The sequence below is a fragment of the Tripterygium wilfordii genome, chromosome 16, assembly GCF_013401445.1.
Source record: "Tripterygium wilfordii isolate XIE 37 chromosome 16, ASM1340144v1, whole genome shotgun sequence".
NCBI classification, from domain to species: Eukaryota; Viridiplantae; Streptophyta; class Magnoliopsida; order Celastrales; family Celastraceae; genus Tripterygium; species Tripterygium wilfordii.
The window spans coordinates 10,167,448-10,186,402 of NC_052247.1; the positions used below are offsets into that span (position 1 = coordinate 10,167,448).

Consider the following 18,955-nt stretch of genomic DNA (forward strand, 5'->3'; position numbering starts at 1 on the left):
CGCTAAGCCGTCTAGATTTCCAACTGTGGATAAATCTTGAATTCAAAGGTGAAAGAAGTCTTATATCACTCGGAATTATGGGTTAAAGTGGAGTGACATTTTGAGATGTACACTGGATTTGTCTCATATTGTTTTCTCAATTGTAGCAAGAAATTGGAACCCCCTTCCCAATTGTACAATACCGTTAATGCAGGGTCCCGTGTAGAGTGTTGGGTGGGCTACAATTCTTATTCCAAGGAAATGGATATTGGTTGTCAGTAGGGGTGAAAACAAGAGGTTTCGGTCAGGTTTTTTTTTTTTTGGATTTTTTGACATAAATTTAATCTACCAATCGGTCGATTATTGTCAATTTTTTGGTTTTTCGATTGGCTATTATCATTTTTTAAATTTTTAACATAAAATTAACCAACCAATTGATTCGGTTTTGTTGGTAAATTTTTAAAGCCCTAGTTGTTGGTTCATGTGATGAATGTTGGACGTGGTGGAGACATGACCAATATGTGGGTGAAAGGAAGCAAAACATGGTGGATCAGGATGAGCAATGATTGGGCAGCTTCATACCAGGCATTTGCTTATCTTGGAGGCCAGCTGGATGACGTGATGCGCACAAACCACTGAATATTTTCTCTTAGCTTTGACTTCTAAATTAAGATTAATTGGGACCCATGGACCTGTCACTAAAATGTGATTTAGGAAATTAAAAAAATATATATATGAGTAGATGACGTAGGAAGTAACAGTCCGCCCCCTCTTGGGCCTATTGAATATTGTATGTTTAAGGTCATACTAACTTGGACGGTTTTTTTTTCCCCGGGCCAAAAGCGTTCACTAAGTTAGAAGATTTGACCGTTTATATTATGCAATTCATTTATTCTCATAGGTGATGTGAGATTTAAAGTACTGAACCCTTTTGTCATTTGGTAGTTCACCCAACACCACTAAACTTAACATTGTATAAGCTTGCGATGTCCCCCACTCGATTGGGGTGCTACATTGGTTCAAAACTCTACACAACGTACTAAATTTTTTGGGCTACTATGAAGGCTTTTAGTTTTGGGTCAAATGATTTTGCGGTGGATGTAATTGGCTTTTATCGTATTAGTCCAAGACATCCCTCATAAAATCAAGTCCACTAATAATGCAATCCATATTTTCTTGGCACTAGTTTTCTTGCTTGGTCAAGTGAACTTGTCCAACACAGTAACCGGTCCGTCGTGAAACAATGGGCCTTGTTCTGAACTAACCACATATATTTTTTGGATAATGCTTGAGACCCCCAAAAGACCCCATTTAATGTAGAGTGTTGAATGTGCAGTGAGCCCTACATATGTGCTTTTAATCAATGATTATTTTAATGTCACATAGATTTGGGGAACTTTTGGGGGTGATATTTTGACGGTTTCTAGCATTGTCCTAAATTTTTTCTAGATTGATCCACATGTTTGACTTAATAGTTTCATGATCAAAGCCTCAAACTAAAAGAATCATTTTTTGGACCTATTTGGGGGAGCTGCATACATAGTACATACATTCTTGAGTTGGGCCATGATCCAACTCACAGAAACTTTATGACTGGGCCTACCGTGGTAAATTCGTTAGTAGTCCATTACCTTACTGAATTAGGAATCTTTGAAAATACGAAAACCGACTATAAGGGCCCCACCGTTCGCTCTCTCCAAGTCTCCATAGTAGTTTACTTTCCCGGGAAATTTAACAGCCATTATCAAAAAATCATCTAAATTCATTCTTACCCGAACCCGCAGACACCGAATCCTAATTCCCAACCCTTCTTCCTCAACCTCCGCTTTGTTCCTTCTCTACGTTTTCTCTGATTCCAGTATTCCACACTATGGGCGATCCCGTCCTTTCTCCAGTGATCGGCCAATCAGCTGACTCTTCTCAGCTTCCCACTCCGTCGTCAGACATTCTCGCTCTCGAAACCCTAACACCTTCCCGCCACGTCCAACGCATGATCAATGCCAACCACCATGTGTCCCCGTCCCGCTCAATTTACTCTGATAGGTTTATTCCTAGTAGATCAGGCTCTAATTTTGCCCTATTTAATATATCACCGTCCCCGCAGCCGCCTCCGCAATCTGGGGGCGAGGGCAAGGATGATGCCTCCTCCAGTGCTTATGCGGCAGCCCTCCGAGATGCACTATTTGGCCCTGATACGCCGTACCGTAAGGACAACTCCTTGTTGTCTGTGAGGCGCAATATCTTCAGGTACAAAACTGAGACGAGACGGTCCTTGCATTCACTTTCTCCGTTTGTGTTCAACGAGGATGTTGGGCCCGGGGTCATCCATTGCCCTGTTAAGGCTCCAAGGAAGGTCCCTAGATCACCTTACAAGGTTTGGTCTTGGTTCTCGGTTATTGTGGGTTCAATTTGTTTATGTGGTAATGTGATTTTTGTTTTAATTTCTTTTATTGCTTGCCTGTTGGAATGTAGGTATTGGATGCTCCTGCTTTACAAGATGATTTCTATTTAAATCTAGTAGACTGGTCCTCACATAATGTGTTGGCAGTGGGGCTGGGGAATTGTGTGTATTTGTGGAATGCTTGCAGTAGTAAGGTAAGTTGTTGGAATCGTCTGCCTTCTTTTGTTTGTGCATTGATTGGCATTGAATTTTGTTTGTCTTTTCTGATTGAACATTGGTTTTTAAATATTGCAGGTGACAAAGCTGTGTGACTTAGGAATCGATGATAGTGTGTGTTCAGTGGGTTGGGCTCAACGCGGAACGCATGTTGCTATAGGAACTAACAATGGAAAAGTTCAGGTTGTAGATGATTTTTTGTTCCCATATTTTATGTGCATGTGGTAAATTTTTTCTGTATTTTCAGCTGTAGTATTTTTGTTGTTTTCTACTTTTAGTATAGTTTAATTTGGACTATACACTTGATGCTCATTGTAATACTCATAGGAGAAGTAGGTAGAAGTGATGGATTTGAAACTAGGCAAACTATAACTTCCACTTTGACTGATCTGAAAATCAAGTGAAAAATTTTAACTTAAAAAACTTTGTTTGAAAACAAAGTTAAGCCATTGAAATATTTGTAAACAGTTAGGTTTGCAATCATCAACACCTAACTCACGCTCAAGGTTTTCCTAATCTCTCTCTTAGCTCTGAGCATGCTCATGCTAGGGTACCTGAATTTTATTGCCAGGCTTTAGTTTGACAAGAACATGGTATTTGTTTGTGCTTGTTGCTCTCACATTAATATTCCCATATGGGCTTATCTAGAGCGTTATAATCCTTCTGTAGAACTAGTTTTTAATATATTGGATTTTGCTTCATAGATGCATTAGATTTCTTTCCAACCCACATGTTTGAGTTGGGGTACAATTTTCTTCCAAGCAAGGTATCTATGGGCAACTAAATAGGTGTTTTAGATATGAATGACATCTTTACTACGGGGTCAATGTAGCATGCCCTTGTGATTCATCTTTATACAATTCTGTCATTTTGGACTTAAGCTGGTTTGGTTGCAGTTAGATATGTGGTGCATTGCACCTTTTGGACTCTCCTGGAATTTATTAATTGCTAATTGCTATTGTCTGGATACTCGATAGCTAATGGAAAGGAGTATGCATGATTTTGTGAAAATATTTTGCAGCACATTGCGCCTTTAGGAGAATCTTACTACATGCTTCATTTAGGATTTTCATGATATTCAAATCCAGAAGATAAGAATGATAATTAAATACTACTGGTTTAAATGGCTTTCCGGATGCTTATAATTAATTTGGTTGCTTAAATTTACTTTCATCGGTAGACACTTGGTGGCATTATTGAAGGCAACATAAGGTAGCAATTGATCTCCATTTGTATTGAATGCGAAAAGGGTATTTATTAAGCTCCAAAAAGAAGATGTACTGGAGGAATTACAATGAGGCTAGAGAGATGGCCTCCAGAAAATTAATTACAATTGCCAGAACATCACAGTTTGAGTGTACTGAAATATAATGAATTTATAACATTTACTGAGCCCTCCCTATTGCTGAAGATTCCATTGTTCCTTTCATTTCCATATCACCCACATTGTAGCCATAGGAACCATCTAGATAGTTTTTCTTTTGATCTTGCTGTAGCTAAATGCAACTAATTACCCCATTTATCCTCAACAAATGCTATGTAGTCATCCAAATGATTTTAGGGTTGATATCCATTTATGGCATCCATACAATTGAACAGTTCTTTAAAGATGCAAATCAATGTCTGGGGTGACTTGTTTGCATTTCTTTGATGTTTTGGTTTTTAGGGACTAATTACATGCACTCTGAGGAAGATCAAGTGATGTAATATCATTGTTTGATATAGAATTCTGATATAACGTTTAGGCTGCAATTTCATGCACATTCCAGTAATACAGTTAATGGAAATTAAGGTGTTTTACTTTTTACACAAATTTCATTTAATCATTGAAGTTATCTTACACGTGTATTTTTATTTTTCAGTCAATTGTAATTTTTTCTAAAAGAGTAAATTAATTTGATTTGGCCACTTTATAACCATCCAATTAATGGTTTTCCTGTTCTTTTGAAAGGTGCCAAGCTTCTAGATCAGAAATGATTTTTTTGTGTGTTAATTTTTGACCCCTCATTCCATGCTAATTTGAGTTCAATTTTCCCTGCTGTGTTGTTAAATGGTTATATGCATTGTTTCTGTCCTTCCTATTATTAATTTGCTTATGCTTCCTGATTATTTCCTCGTAGATATGGGACGCATCACGCTGTAAAAGAGTAAGAACAATGGAGGGGCACCGATCAAGGGTTGGTGCCTTGGCCTGGAGTTCCAATCTGTTGTCTTCCGGAAGCCGAGACAGAAGCATTCTTCAAAGAGACATACGTACGCAGGATGATTTTGTCAGTAAACTCTCTGGGCACAAATCAGAGGTTGGACACTTGTAAATATTTTCCGGTCAGCTGGGTTTCTCAAAATCAGTTTTTTCAATATTTAATTTTGAAGTGGTCTTTTGTTTGTTTAATCGGCATTTTCCTATTTTTGCAAAAAGTGGGGTTTTATTACACAACGCAAATGGAAATAAGATAGTTGTTATTTTCTGATTTGCCCATTGCCTGTGGTGTTTTGCCATTATTCATTACTTTTTGTTTAACCGGCAAACATTTTTTTAACTGTTCTGAGCTTAATCATTTATGGATTGTGATCTAGGTATGTGGGTTGAAGTGGTCTTACGATAACCGTGAGTTAGCATCAGGCGGGAACGATAACAGAGTATGAAATTCAATATTTTCCTTTTGTACCTGTTGTTCGCCTGCTACTTTAGTTTGTTCTGCTGTAATTTGTTCATTCCTGTACTGACAAATGATGGTATCTGTATTGCTGGTGTAGCTTTTTGTTTGGAATCAACATTCAACTCAGCCTCTGTTGAAATACTGTGAGCACACGGCAGCAGTAAAAGCAATTGCATGGTCGCCCCACCTTCATGGACTTCTTGCATCAGGGGGAGGCACCGCAGACAGGTGTATTCATTTCTGGAATACAACCACTAACACGCACCTGAGTTGCATGGACACTGGTAGTCAGGTGATCTTTTTTCTGGTTTATTCCTTTTACTTTATTTATGAGCACATCCATTCTGTCATATGTTCTAAGAGTATGAGAACCATATTCGCTTTTTCACTCTTTGAAGGAGATGGAAGAAGTTGGAGACATTATAATTCTGTAGGTGGTTTGTGGGAAAATAGGATATTGTTGGTATTGCATATCTTACGATTGATGGTGTTTTCAATAAAGTTGTGATTCTGTAAGATATTTCTAGTTGAGCCTTCATCACCTGCTAAACCAGAAGTTAGAAATAAGTTGGCTCCCCTGTTCTGCCATCTGTTTTTTGACTTTACAAGTTCTGTTCACGTGCATAATTGTAAAATATTTGTGTATTCTCAACGTCTTGCTAAAACATTTTCTCATGGTGATGTTTCATATAGAATAGAAGCACTAAATATCACCTAATGAAAAAACCCAGATGTATTAAAAGTTCGCAAAAAAAGTTTTACTGATGTCAGCTTTTCATGCGCCAGGTTTGCAATCTTGTCTGGTCAAAGAATGTCAATGAACTTGTGAGCACCCATGGATACTCACAGAATCAGATTATTGTTTGGAGATACCCTTCAATGTCAAAGGTACAGAAGTCATTTTTGTTGTGACTGGGTGTCTATCTTTTCAATATCTTTTCTTACTTGGATCTTTTGTGTTAATGCAGCTGGCAACCCTTACAGGCCATACATATAGAGTGCTTTATCTGGCTATCTCACCAGATGGACAGGTGTTTTATCTACCATTTATACAAATCGTCATTTTACCCTCCTTAACTTGACAACTCTTGTTCAACATATGCTTTTTTCCTCTTGAATTAATGTTTTATTATTTGTTTCAGACTATTGTAACAGGAGCAGGAGACGAAACACTTAGATTTTGGAATGTATTCCCTTCCCCAAAGTCTCCGGTAAGCAATTTGTTTATGGTGAAAAGCTAATAACTGACAACCTTTACTGGTTTGTTTCACCGTGATATAGCTGGTTTGGTCCATATTGCAATAATCATCCCAGTGATCTTGAGTGAGTTCCTTGCTTGTCTCAGTGCTGGCCGTCTCTAATTCTGCTGGAAATAGCAAAGCATAGTCTAGCTCTTCTTTTAAAGTAATGAATGATTCACTTATTTTGCCTAGTTAGGTGCTTAGGTTGTTTCTACTGGTACATCACCATGTCTAGCCCAAATCAAATGTGATCATTTGTGTGCTGATTTGCACATGTCTATGTATTTTCTCTCCTTTCTGGCCTTCATTTAATCAGAGTTGACTCATTGTGGACGTTGACATTGCAGAACACAGACAGTGAAATTGGTGCATCTTCCCTGGGGAGAACTACAATCCGGTGACTCCTGAAAGCCTCCGGCTGCATCCTTCCAGCTTTTAGCACTACCTCAGTGCAAGTGAAAGTTGATCATGCACCCTTCCCTAATCCCATGCAGTGAAGAAGGTTACTGTTCTTTCAAGCATCGGATTACCATGGGTAAAGAGCTCATGATCTTCAACAAGCCCCGGCCTGAAAATCTGCAGAACTATCAAATGCGGTACAGGAGTGGAGGTACAAATTGATAACTTAATTCATTCCTTTGTTTTTTTAATTTACATTTACCCTTGTAAATGTATATAAGGAGGAGAAGTCAATTATTTCACAACTGCTTCTCCGAGTTGTATATTTTTGAGTGAGTATTTTGTAGCAAGATTTCCTAATTATGTGAAGAGGATTTGTGTAATTAAATATGTCTCATGTATGGTTGTCCTGTGATCTTTCTTCTCCTTATAATCAATTTCTCATGATAGTTAGTTCTCTTACCTGTATTTTCCCCTAATCAGAGGCGCATGAGACACTAGGTACAACCTTACCAGAAGTGCTAGTCGTCCTAGCAACTAGGATCACAGAAAGGACAAAGTGCATGTGAAGTCCATCACGTACACTTTAAATTTTGATTCATACACTTCAACAATTTGGATAGCAACTGTTGGGATGAGTATCTTTTTCGTAATTGGCTGGAAGAGCAAATCAAAATCTTATACTTGCCGAGCCCGAGTCCAATGGTTGGAACGCCCACAGACCATGTTTGAGCCTAAAATTTGAGGGGTGTCAGGGCTCTGTTGTAATAAAATTACAGCAAGCCCCGCTGTAATAGTAATTTAAGAGAAAATTTTTTTTATTTTATTTTGAAAAAATTATAGATGTGTAGTTTATGGTCTAACGAATCCAACGATATATTTTTTGTTCAAAACAAAAATCATATGCTACATGAAAAATGCTTAACAATTTTAGACCGTCGGATATAAACTCAAAACATTCGGTGTCTGGATCAAGATGAATTTGATTTTTGTTTCAAACAAAAAATATATCGTTGGGTTCGTTAGATCATAAACTACACGTTTATAATTTTTTCAAAATAAAATAAAAAAATTTTGTCATCCAAAACATCTACAGTGGGGTCTACTGTAGTAAAAACTACAGCAGACCCCTGCCACCCAAATTTGAGGGGAGATGAGGAATATAGCTTCTTCTTTTTTTATCATTAATTGAGGCTTGTAAGTGACTGGACTCACAACAATCACTGGCAGGCGTTGTGATGAAGTAGAGAGGAGAGGAGAGGAGAGGAAAGGAAAGCTAGCAAATCAGCAAAATGTTTTCTCCATCTCTTACAATTTTCACTTTAATTCTATAGAAAGTCCATATTATATATCTCAACAGAAATCTACTGTTATTTGCCAACACAGGACAGGATTTTAAAATGTTTAATCAATGTAGACTTCAATAGAAAAAGGTAGTTTCATAGATTTATAAAGGCAAAAAGTACTTTTTGTCTCACAATTATGAGAGTGAGTTTCATTTTCGTGTCTCAATTATCGAAAAGTACAATTTTCATCATTCAAGTGAGATTGTGGTTGAAAAATGTTTACGTGACATCTATGTGGGACATCGGAGAAATCTGATTTGACGAACAATTAGATGTCACGTTGGATTTTTTTGGTTGTCGGATTTATTCGAGGGACAAACGGGGTACTTTTCCATAGTTAGGAATGAAAAAGAGAGAAAAAAAGTTAAGGGACGAAAATGAAACCCGATCAATAATTATGGGATGAAAAGTTCCCTTTTGTCAATTTATAACTAAGATGTTTTAGTTTTGTGAATATTGTCCGAAAATGATTTTAATGAGTAATTCTTATATTTTTTGAAATAAGAAAATAAAATGAACTTTGTTGTTGCCGTCCAAATAGTCAAATACAATTAGATTAATGTGATTCCTTTACGCACGACGATTTCAAAATATATTTTATTGATTGGCTCCACACTCTCTCTTTCTGTTTCCATTTACTCTCTGATTCCCTCCGGAGATTCGGGTCGTTTAGAAATGGCGTCTTCCCCATCGACGAGCGAAGAGCCGAGACAAGAACCACCGCCACCGCCACAACAAGAAGAGGAAGGAGGAGTGAAGGAGTGCATACACAAGACGAAGACGATACAGTTCCTCGGCCGCACCACTCCTATCGTTCTCCAAAACGACAATGGACCATGCCCTCTCCTCGCCATTTGTAACAATTCTCCTCCCTTTCTCTCTCTCACTCGCTCGCTCGCTTTGGCTTTCTTGTTGTTTACCTGTTTGGATGATTGGAAATTGCGGTGGAATGAAAAGAAATTAATTGACTATACATCATTTTTAGGATATTGTATCCATTGCTAGGGTTTGAAATTGTTGGAAGTTCAATTATGTTGATCAAGGCCGATTGCTTTACAATTGTAATAAAGCTGTTGGAACTGAAACGCTGTCAATCCACAATGTTTTTGTTTGTTTCTAGGGTTTGGTATGCCTATTATTAAGGATGTGATAATAAGTCGAATTTATAAGCATCTGTTGGGCGGATTCCAAAATTTGAGTTTCTTTTAGACATGGCTTGTGAGTAAGTCTTTTAGTCCTTTCCCTCTTCCCCTTTCTTCCTTTGAGCGTCTTTAATATTTTTCTTTGGTCAAAAGAGAACAATCTATCATCTTAGACTACATTATTTTGAATTTTGTAAATAATCCCCTGTGGTACATACGGATAACCCTCACACTTGGATTATTACTCCTTTCCGACTTAGATTACAATATATTAAATCAAGATTTTGGTTAGTATGATAACATTTTTAAATTTTTTTCCCACAAACCTTGGAGATATTTAGCCAAACAATTAGATTAAGCATGGATAAGCATTCATTCTTGGATTTTTTTAGCTTTCTTGTACTTTTTACTTGCAGTATTCTTAGCTTATGTTATGTTGATTAATTTTTTTTTATTATCACTTTTCCAGCATCTATCCCTTTTTTTTTTTTTTCTGTTTTAAACTATTGACATTTGAAATGGTGGGTCGGACTGTATTTTTTTCTCCGGATTATGTATTTGTTGCCATGTTCGTCACATTATCTCTTAAATCTCTTTGATTGTTATTAGAAATAAATGAACTGTAACATTTTGACCCATATGTAAAGCACCATTTCAGTTTTTGAGATCCTAAGTAAGCCATTAGGTCTTATTCTGCCATGGAAATAGATGACTTCTTCATTTATAATTTTATGTGTTTCATGTTGTGGAGAACGTAAAATAACCGCCCGCAAGTGTTTGTATTGCTATACTTTTGTTTATTGAAGTTACCTAGTCCATTGCTTGCTCAGAAATATGTGTCTAAGATTTTAGAAATAATTTGGAGTGTGTATAACTATTTATGCTAATAGTTATTATGGACTCTTGCAACGTTATTTGAAGTTTTGTTTGGTTGCTAGTCTAGGATTGTATACACTACACTAGATTTCTTAAAGCTTGATGCTTGGTGGGCCTTTTTTGTCATTATCAGTTGGGAATGAGAAGGGGCTATGTTTTGATGAAATTTGGGTTTTGATCAGGTAATGTTCTTCTGCTGAGGAATAATTTGAATTTGAGTCCTGATATAGCCGAAGTTTCTCAGGAGAAGTTGCTTTCTCTGGTTGCAGAGCGATTAATTGACTCCAATAGCGATGTTCATGTAATAACTTTCCAAATTGGTTACCTGTAAAATTTCACTATTTTGCTCCTTTTAGTGGATTGATTAGTTTCTATTGTTATGTAGAATAAAGATGCTGGGTATGTTGAAAATCAACAGCAGAATATTGCAGATGCGATTGATTTGCTTCCACGACTGGCTACCGGGATTGATGTAAATATAAAGTTTAGGAAGTTATATCTCTCTCTCTTTCTCTCTCCATTTGTTTGTTTTGTGTTAACAAATGTTGCAAATTCACTTATTGATCTGACTGAAGTACATATGAATCTTGCAGAGTAGATGATTTTGAATTCACGCGAGAGTGTGCCATATTTGACCTACTTGACATTCCCCTTTATCATGGTTGGATAGTGGATCCGCAGGTAGGCTCTTTCTGCTCTTCAATTATATGTTTCAATATAATCATTAAGACTTCATGATGTAGGACAATGTATAAGATTCAAGGTTGCTCTACAATCAATCTTGATCTGGGTGACTGCAACTCTAAATCCTACAAATTGTTGGATGGAAATTTACAGGATTTAGGGCCGGTCTTCGCCATAATTTGGAAAAACCCAGAATTTTTCTACAGTGGCCTCTCTTGAAATGGTAACATCCGTAGGCATGCCTTTCGCTATAATCCAAGATGGTTTCAAAAGGTAGCCAACCATCACAGAGTTTATAGAGCCTGTGAAAAGATGGATGGTAAATTGTAAATCAATATTAAAAAATTGAAGAAAAATATCGATGAACATGGAGTCGAATATACCTTTTAATATTTTCACCTAAACAATAATTTGATAGTAGTCTCGTGACAAAACAATTCTGAACCTTGCAAAGAATTTTACTTGCAAAGAATTTTACTGTCACTTAACTTTCCTTCAATTTTAGGGTGAACTTCTGATCAAGTTTTGGACAATATAGACTTGCTAATTCTAATAATAGTAAGTTGTGGCCAATGGCGTTCAGACTCTCCCAATATGATGAGGATGGGTGAGACTTTGTTTTTCTATGCCACGTGGTTGCGTGGTTATACACTTATACTTGCCAATCTAGCGAAAAAATGAAAGTTAAAGTAAAATCAGTGAAGGATAATTTTTACTGTACTACGTTCACTACAAAGCTAGGGAAGATCCAAAAGATGGTTAATATTTAATCATTAGCTGTGAAGTTTGTGATAATTGGTAAAGTTTCCCTGATTGTTGAAATGGCAGCACAATTATAGGAGTCATTCATTATTTTGATTTCTTTTCTCCTTTAAATGCAAATATTTTTTTGATACCTATGTGATATTTTGAATTTTGATGAAGTAAACCTGACATGACCTACATAGCTCCTGGCGTGTGTTCCATTGCTGGTGGTTTTTGACTTTATAAGGTTCTTGTGAACTATGTAGTGTTTAGCACTTAAGCTACCATAATGCACTGTCATTGTATATCGTTGTTGGTTCTTTTAGGTTTATTTTCCTTTGCTTTTCCGATTGTAGGAATAGTAATTTCATCAAGTCCATCTTTTAATACTCTATGTTTAAGTCCATTGAGCTTTTAGTCATCTGCAGCATGGAAGATTATCGTATTTTTTATGTGTAGACAGTAGACAACAACATAAATTCAGCAAGTCCACAAAATAGCGCTACTGGTACCTAGCGGGGGAATATGACTAGTAATTAGCATATTAAGTGCATACATATGGGTGAAGGGAGAGACAATTGAATGGCATGCCAGGGATTGTTGGGAGTTTTTTAGTAGAATCTACTGCACCCTTCCATTTTTTCTCAATCCCTTGTCGAAGTTCCTCTGATGTTTGGCAAACAAAATCTGTAACTTTTTTTTATCAGTGACTCATTGGCTAAGTCAGAAACATGGGATTAATCTAATTCTCTTGTCACATATTTTTGTTTTGAGGTGTATCCATAGGATAACTTGTCAGCCAGTTTAAAGACTGGATGCCCATAAGACCAGATACACCTTTTTTGCCCTCCTCTTGGTGGGCATTTTATTATGCTTTCCTTTTTCTAAAAAATGAAATTAACGCTTACCTCTAGTTTCCGGTTGTTGGGAACTTTGCAATGGGCTTTAGTATTATAGTTTGCTACTTTCTTGAATATTCTTGTCTCTTCTGACATTGGAATCCAGAGATCTGCTGTTGAAGCATCGGTAGTTACACCTTGCTGAGTATAATAGTCAACTTATCTCTATATTTATTGCAATTTGTTACTATTAAAATTAATATACCTAGTATTGGAACTCTCCAGTTTATTGTTGTCCTAGTTGGATAATTAATTTTCTTTTGGTGCTTGCTAGGATTATGAAACTACAAATGCCATTGGGTCAAAATCGTATAATGAGCTTACAGGTGAGCTTGTTGCCCTGGAAACACGAAATGCAGACTGCAAATGTAGCAATAATCCTGAAGAAGATTCCATTGATTTTGCTGCTGCAACTACTGCAACTCTAGGAGTTCCTTCTCCATGCCTTTCAAACGTCGGATCATTTGATGAATCTCCTCATTCTGTTTCTGATCATAAAAGTTCAAGGATAGGGGATCTCGAAGAAGAGGAAGAGCTTCAGAGAGCTTTGAAATTGTCAGAGGCTGAACCGCCTGCTTCAGATGTTGATTCTGTCTTGATCAATGCTAGTGAAGGGACCATGTCTGTCAGGTCAGGAGAAAGTACTTGTTCCAAGGAGTTCATGCCTGTAGACTCTGTAGATTCATCAGAGCAGCATGTTGGCAGCGAAAATCAAAGCTTTTGTCTGCCTGACCCATTCATATCAGATAATCACGCAATTTCAAGCAATGGTATTAAGAATGCAGCATGTTTTGAGGCTATGTCCAAAGAAAGAGCATCTCCGCCTTCACAAGTGAATTTAATTGAACTTGGTGTATCCAGTGATGCAGAACATATAGGATTTGTCCCTTCTAATGACGTAGTTGAGAATAGTGGTACTGAGAAAGTGTTCCAAATGAAAGGGGTCCTTCCCAGAAAAGATATTGCACATGTGGATGATAGCTCAATGGAGATTACACAGGGGTGTGAAAAGGTTGGAAAAACCAGTGTTCTAGTGGCAGATTACCCAAGTGGGTGTGACATAGTAGAAGCATCTCCTTTATCTGCACAAAATGCAGATTCAGACTCCTCAAATGACCGGACACCATGCACAGATGTATCTGAAACTGTTGCTTCAAGTGTTGGTGACAGTGAACCTATGTATGAAGGAGAAGAATGCATATTGGATTCAGCAGCTGCAGTTTATGAAGACCGAGAACCTGTTTATGAAGGTGAAGTGGTTCTTGCGGAACAAGCTGATGAAAGCACTTTGGCTGCCTCGAGAGTGATATCTAAGGATGAAATCACTACACAACAAGGTAAGTGTTGCTTAATGATGCAGAAGTGGGACCACTATCTTCTGTAGATTGTGTGTTTATCAGTCATATTTTGTAGTTATGTTTCTAAAGTTGCTTGAGCTAAATTTTTAACTACATATTTGTTAATTCAGGAGAGCTTATAAGGAACTTTCTTAGGAACAATGCTAGTCAATTGACCTTTTATGGGTATGTTGACTCATCTCTGGATGTACGTATTACTTCTGGAATTATTTGTTGCTGCTTCTGTAGTTTATTTTTTCCCTCTGCAGGCTTTTCTGCTTGCAAGATGGTCTCAAAGAACGTGAACTCTGTGTTTTCTTCCGCAACAATCACTTCAGTACCATGTTTAAGGTCAGCAACAAGCCGAAATGCATACCAACCATCTAGTTATTTATTTTGCCACTTATCAGCTATACATTAGCTGAAGGATTCAAAGGACATGTTGTTCAATTTTTTGAGCTTGAGTCTTCATCTCTGGAATTTCCTGTATGTACTAATTGCCATTCGATTTGCAGTATGAAGGTGAACTATATCTCTTAGCCACTGACCAAGGATACATAAATCAGCCTGATTTGGTATGGGAAAAGCTAAATGAGGTACGCGTTTCCTTTACTGTTATTCTATGCCAGGGGCTGTAAAATAGGCTTTATATGTGAGACTCTCTTACTAATTTAGTTATGAGTTTAAATTAGAATGGAATGTATGCATTTGTATTCTGGAAGTTGAACTTTTTTGGTTTTGTTCTTTTCAATGTTTCTACACTACCGTTTGTGTAAAGAAAGTAGTTGGTCAATTGCTGAGATTTATTGATAGAATATTTGGATAAGAAAATTGTAGAATATATGCTTCCTAAAGCAATTGATTTCGTTCTTCCTGAAGAGATTTTTTTGGTGTTTTCCAGATACTTATGTTTTTGCTTTATGTAAGCAAATAATTGAATGCTGTTTTTTTTTTTTTATGCTTTCTTTTTCTACTTCTTGAATATGTTATTTCTTGAAGTATGATATATTAACTTTTTTGTTTCTTGTGCTTTCCAGGTCAATGGGGACACTTTGTTCATGATGAGTAACTTTAAGGAATTCAAGGTGGACAATCGTGGAAATGATACCTGGGATGAACGAAATGCTATGGCCAGTACCGCTGTATGTATCCAGTATCCACATTCATTTTTAAATATATTTAGACTTTCTCATTATTTGTCTTTTGTGAAACTGATCTTCATTTTGCATGCTTCAGGACTATCTTGCCTCTGTAGATAGTGCAGCACATGCGGGTTTGGACATAAAGTAAATATTCCAACTTCATTTTTGAATGATTATTAGATGCTAAATGCAGTAATTATTTATCTAAGAAGAAAGAGGTAGAAGACTGTCTAGATACTAATAGTTGATTTTGTTGAGGACCTCTAATATCAGCAATATGTTATTTCAGATTAATTCCACTATTGTGAAAGTCTAGACTTACTTTCAACCTTTTGGTTCTTTCACTCCTGCCCAAATTCTTTTGGTTTTTTGGCATTTTCTCATGATATAATCTGTTCTTGCAAATGCAATTAGTGTTAGGATGAGGAAAACAGTGCAAATAAATTTACTTGTTGAAAGTTCCTCTTTTTTCTTTTCTGGAAGATGATCTTATTTTTTTTGGAATAATATGGACGGTGATTGTTATTAAAAATAAATATCCTCTCATTTATCAAAAGAAGAAAGAAAAAAATTATAGATATTATGTACAAAGCTCTTGTAATTCATTTAAGGGAATTATTAGGAAAATTGGCAATTCATCGCCTTAGATAAACTTTTTACTTAATAGTGCATAATTTGCCGTGGCAGTTCTGATCTGCAGCTGGCAATAGCTCTGCAACAGCAAGAGTTTGAGCAACAGCCACAACAGCAGAATTTGCAGCAACAAAGCATTAGTGATAGTTCAAGACTTATCATCGGCCCCCAGGTAGGCTATCTGTTTTATTCTTTCACCTCCATCTGAAAATTTTGAACCATGTGGTCTTGTGTCCATGGTCTTTTAGTGGACATTTAAATAATTTTTGTATGTCACTTGTTCTAGAACTTCTAGCTACCAATTTAACATCTGCCTTCTATATTTGTGGAATTTATCACAGTTATTTGATTGGCATTGAACTTTTAGTTACCAATTTAGCATATACCTTTTACATTTTGTGGAATTTATCAAAGATATTGGTTTGGAATGCCAATGCTGATATCAAAGAAATAGACTAGGGGCCTTGACATTCTGACTTTTACATACCTGTTGACCAATTTCAAGATTTGAGAGATCTTGTGTGATTTTCCTTGAAACATACAAAACTTAGTCTCAAATTTTATCATTGAATACATTAATCCATGATGAGAACTGTTCTGAAATCTCGTTCACCATTATTTCAATCTAAAGCTACGTATTGATGATGCCTTTGGCATCTATACTAATTTTAACTACTTCCTTCCAAAACTGTTTGTAGTTTGGTAAAATTTTCGGCATGATGCATTATGCATGTAGCTAAATATTTTTGTTCTTAAAAAGTCAGAAATCTTCGTCGCTTTTTCGAAGAATCAACTGACCAGAGGAATGAATATATGTGCGTAAAAGAGCTGATACATGTGTCCATAGATAAGCAAAGAATCCAACTATGTGCTTGAGTTAAGTACAAGATGTGCCATGTTAGCCCAAATGGTTTGACCAAGGATCATCAAACTCAATTGGGTCAAGTAGCAGTAGGTCAAATGGGCAGTACTCTTCGGAGTTGCATTCCCCAAGGTGTGTGTGTTGGATTAGATCTTGTGACTTGATATGCATATCGAGCCATGGTTGATGATTTGGTTGTACTCTTCTATCTGATGTAGAGTGTTGTATTAGATCTTCTGACTCGATCAGTATATTGAGTAGTGGTTGATGATTTGGTTGTACTGTTCTATCCGGCGGTTTTTGTGTTTATGGCAAGTAAGACGTGGGTTTCTTCTTTATAGTGGAAAGTGACTACGCAGATCAAATGGCTGATTTTGATTTCTTTTCGAGGACAATATATAGACTGAGCTACCGAAAATGTATGGAGCTGATTCTTTGTATAAAGTTTAAACCAAGGAAAAGAGAAGGGAGGAGAGAGAGGATTGTGGGGTAATAAAGAGAGGAAGAGAGCAGAGCAGGGGATGACAAAGACCTATACTGAAGATGATTCTCGCTTGATCAAAGAAGGTTAAGAAAGATGAAGTCGAAGAGAAGAGAAAACCTAAACCTGATACCCAAGTCAAAGTCAAAGTAGGTGATGTTGAGCGCGAGAGGGCCCCAGTGCTTCTATGTTTCTCTTAAGAAAAGTTGGAAATAGGAATTCCGTGTTTCCAAGTTTTTAAGAAAGTAAGACTCTTTCTGAATTTCACCTATATGGGTATACCATCCTATATGGGTTATTCACTTTCGCTACCTCTCCTCAGATCATGCATCTTTGGTTTCATATCATATATTTCCTTTTTGTTGCCTCACATTCAGAGATAAACATCATTTTCTGCATTTATTTGTCATGTATTTTGTTCCCTATCAGCCAACATTCAGTACCATAAAACATGCTGGAAGAATTGATGATGTTTAGAATTTACCTTTTCGCTTAAAGATAACTACCATCATATACTATAGCTAGATTTCAAGTAGCTCTAATTCTATGAGATACATACTCTTCTTCAGTATTCTTATCAGCCAATATACTTAATACTCTCACTCTTTAGTAGCCTTACTGTTTTAAGCGCGTCTTCTCTCCTACGTTTGTTAATTTTGACTTTCATACATACCTTCTTTGCCATACTCGTGTACATTCTTGGCTTTAAGAGAGTTCTTAAAGCCAATCCTTACGTAAATAAATCGTAGTGGAAAATGTTTTTCAGATTTCCACATGTTCTTACATTGGTCACAGCTTCTCTCATATACTTGTACCTCTTAATATTGATAGTTAGATGTATTTCCTTCTAAAAAATCCACAACATCCTGTGTTTAATTTTCGTTTCCAAATGGAGGTCCTTTTATTTTCTCCCTAATGTTTCATAAATCACCTTAATAAAAGCTTAGCTTCCATTATGGATCATTTTGATATAATACCGAACGACATTGATAATTTAGAACCATCGCTTCCAATATCAGTCTTCTTCACAAGGTTTCGTTTTGTAGCTTGATGAGCTTTCCGTAATTGACTTTTGTACCCCTTCATAACTCCTTAGTTCGTGTAAGATGTTAGTTTGACATTTTTCCTCCACTCATCTACATTTAAAAAGCCATAAAATTGCATAGCTATATGGTCTTTGGTGATAGACTTCCAGATTTTATGTGCTAAAGCATTGGATAAAAGAAATTTGGAGATATGTTATGCACAAATGGATCTTTAAAGAATGCTACGGCAGTACCTGCACTTTGATAATAATGCAGAAATTTTCCGTATCTTGCTTGTGTTGGTATTTTTTACAATGTAAGATTTTGTCTTCATTAATTCATTCTTGCAGCAACAGCTCTGGCAGACCAGGTGCTTTAGTTTTCTCCTGTATAACTACTGGCAAGCAATAGATTTAGACTTTGACAAAGGAACTTTTTGCAGGCACCAAGAAGCAGTACTGGTCGGAGCTCATCTTCATCCCCCAAGCCGGATAGCAAGGCAAAAGACAAGTGTATTGTGATGTGAATGCTGCATCTGCAGGTAGGGGGATTGGGGAATTTGTGCTGTAAAATGGTTTGCATCTTTAGCCATCCCCATTGTATCCCAGGACATTAATAAACTTTGCAAATGTATATTTATGTTGATTGAAGTCTTTGGCTGGTAAAAATGGAAGTATAAATTTCCATAGCACTAGCCTCTGCAGATCTTTTATTTTTGTGTTTTTTTGTTCATATTGTTCATGTAAACATTTGCCTTTCTCAAGTCCACCGCAGCTCCATTTGTCGAACTCTCCGGCACTACAGGAATCCTGTTTTGTATGTTCTTCGAGAAACATTTTACTTTTCTTTTCCTTTTTCCCAGAGAAAGAAAATGAGAATTGTGTATAA

At 36.7% G+C, this 18,955-nt stretch overlaps 2 protein-coding genes across 2 annotated transcripts; both read left to right on the forward strand.

Moving 5' to 3' along the window:
- The first annotated feature begins 1,721 nt into the window (after window positions 1-1,721).
- Window positions 1,722-7,305, forward strand: LOC119980538 (protein FIZZY-RELATED 2-like). The gene is made up of 10 exons (XM_038823272.1): window positions 1,722-2,353; window positions 2,452-2,574; window positions 2,675-2,779; window positions 4,717-4,896; window positions 5,174-5,236; window positions 5,354-5,548; window positions 6,043-6,144; window positions 6,225-6,287; window positions 6,399-6,467; window positions 6,845-7,305. The coding sequence occupies exons 1-10, from the start codon at window positions 1,850-1,852 to the stop codon at window positions 6,896-6,898; spliced, it is 1,458 nt and encodes a 485-aa protein (XP_038679200.1). The 5' UTR covers window positions 1,722-1,849; the 3' UTR covers window positions 6,899-7,305.
- Window positions 7,306-8,838: 1,533 nt separating this feature from the next.
- LOC119981374 (ubiquitin carboxyl-terminal hydrolase MINDY-1-like) lies at window positions 8,839-18,955 on the forward strand. Its single transcript, XM_038824465.1, has 12 exons — window positions 8,839-9,098; window positions 10,443-10,561; window positions 10,646-10,752; window positions 10,854-10,941; window positions 12,862-13,924; window positions 14,056-14,110; window positions 14,194-14,275; window positions 14,440-14,520; window positions 14,962-15,066; window positions 15,161-15,210; window positions 15,754-15,871; window positions 18,510-18,955. Exons 1-12 carry the CDS (start codon window positions 8,918-8,920, stop codon window positions 18,591-18,593), a joined length of 2,133 nt encoding a protein of 710 aa, XP_038680393.1. The 5' UTR covers window positions 8,839-8,917; the 3' UTR covers window positions 18,594-18,955.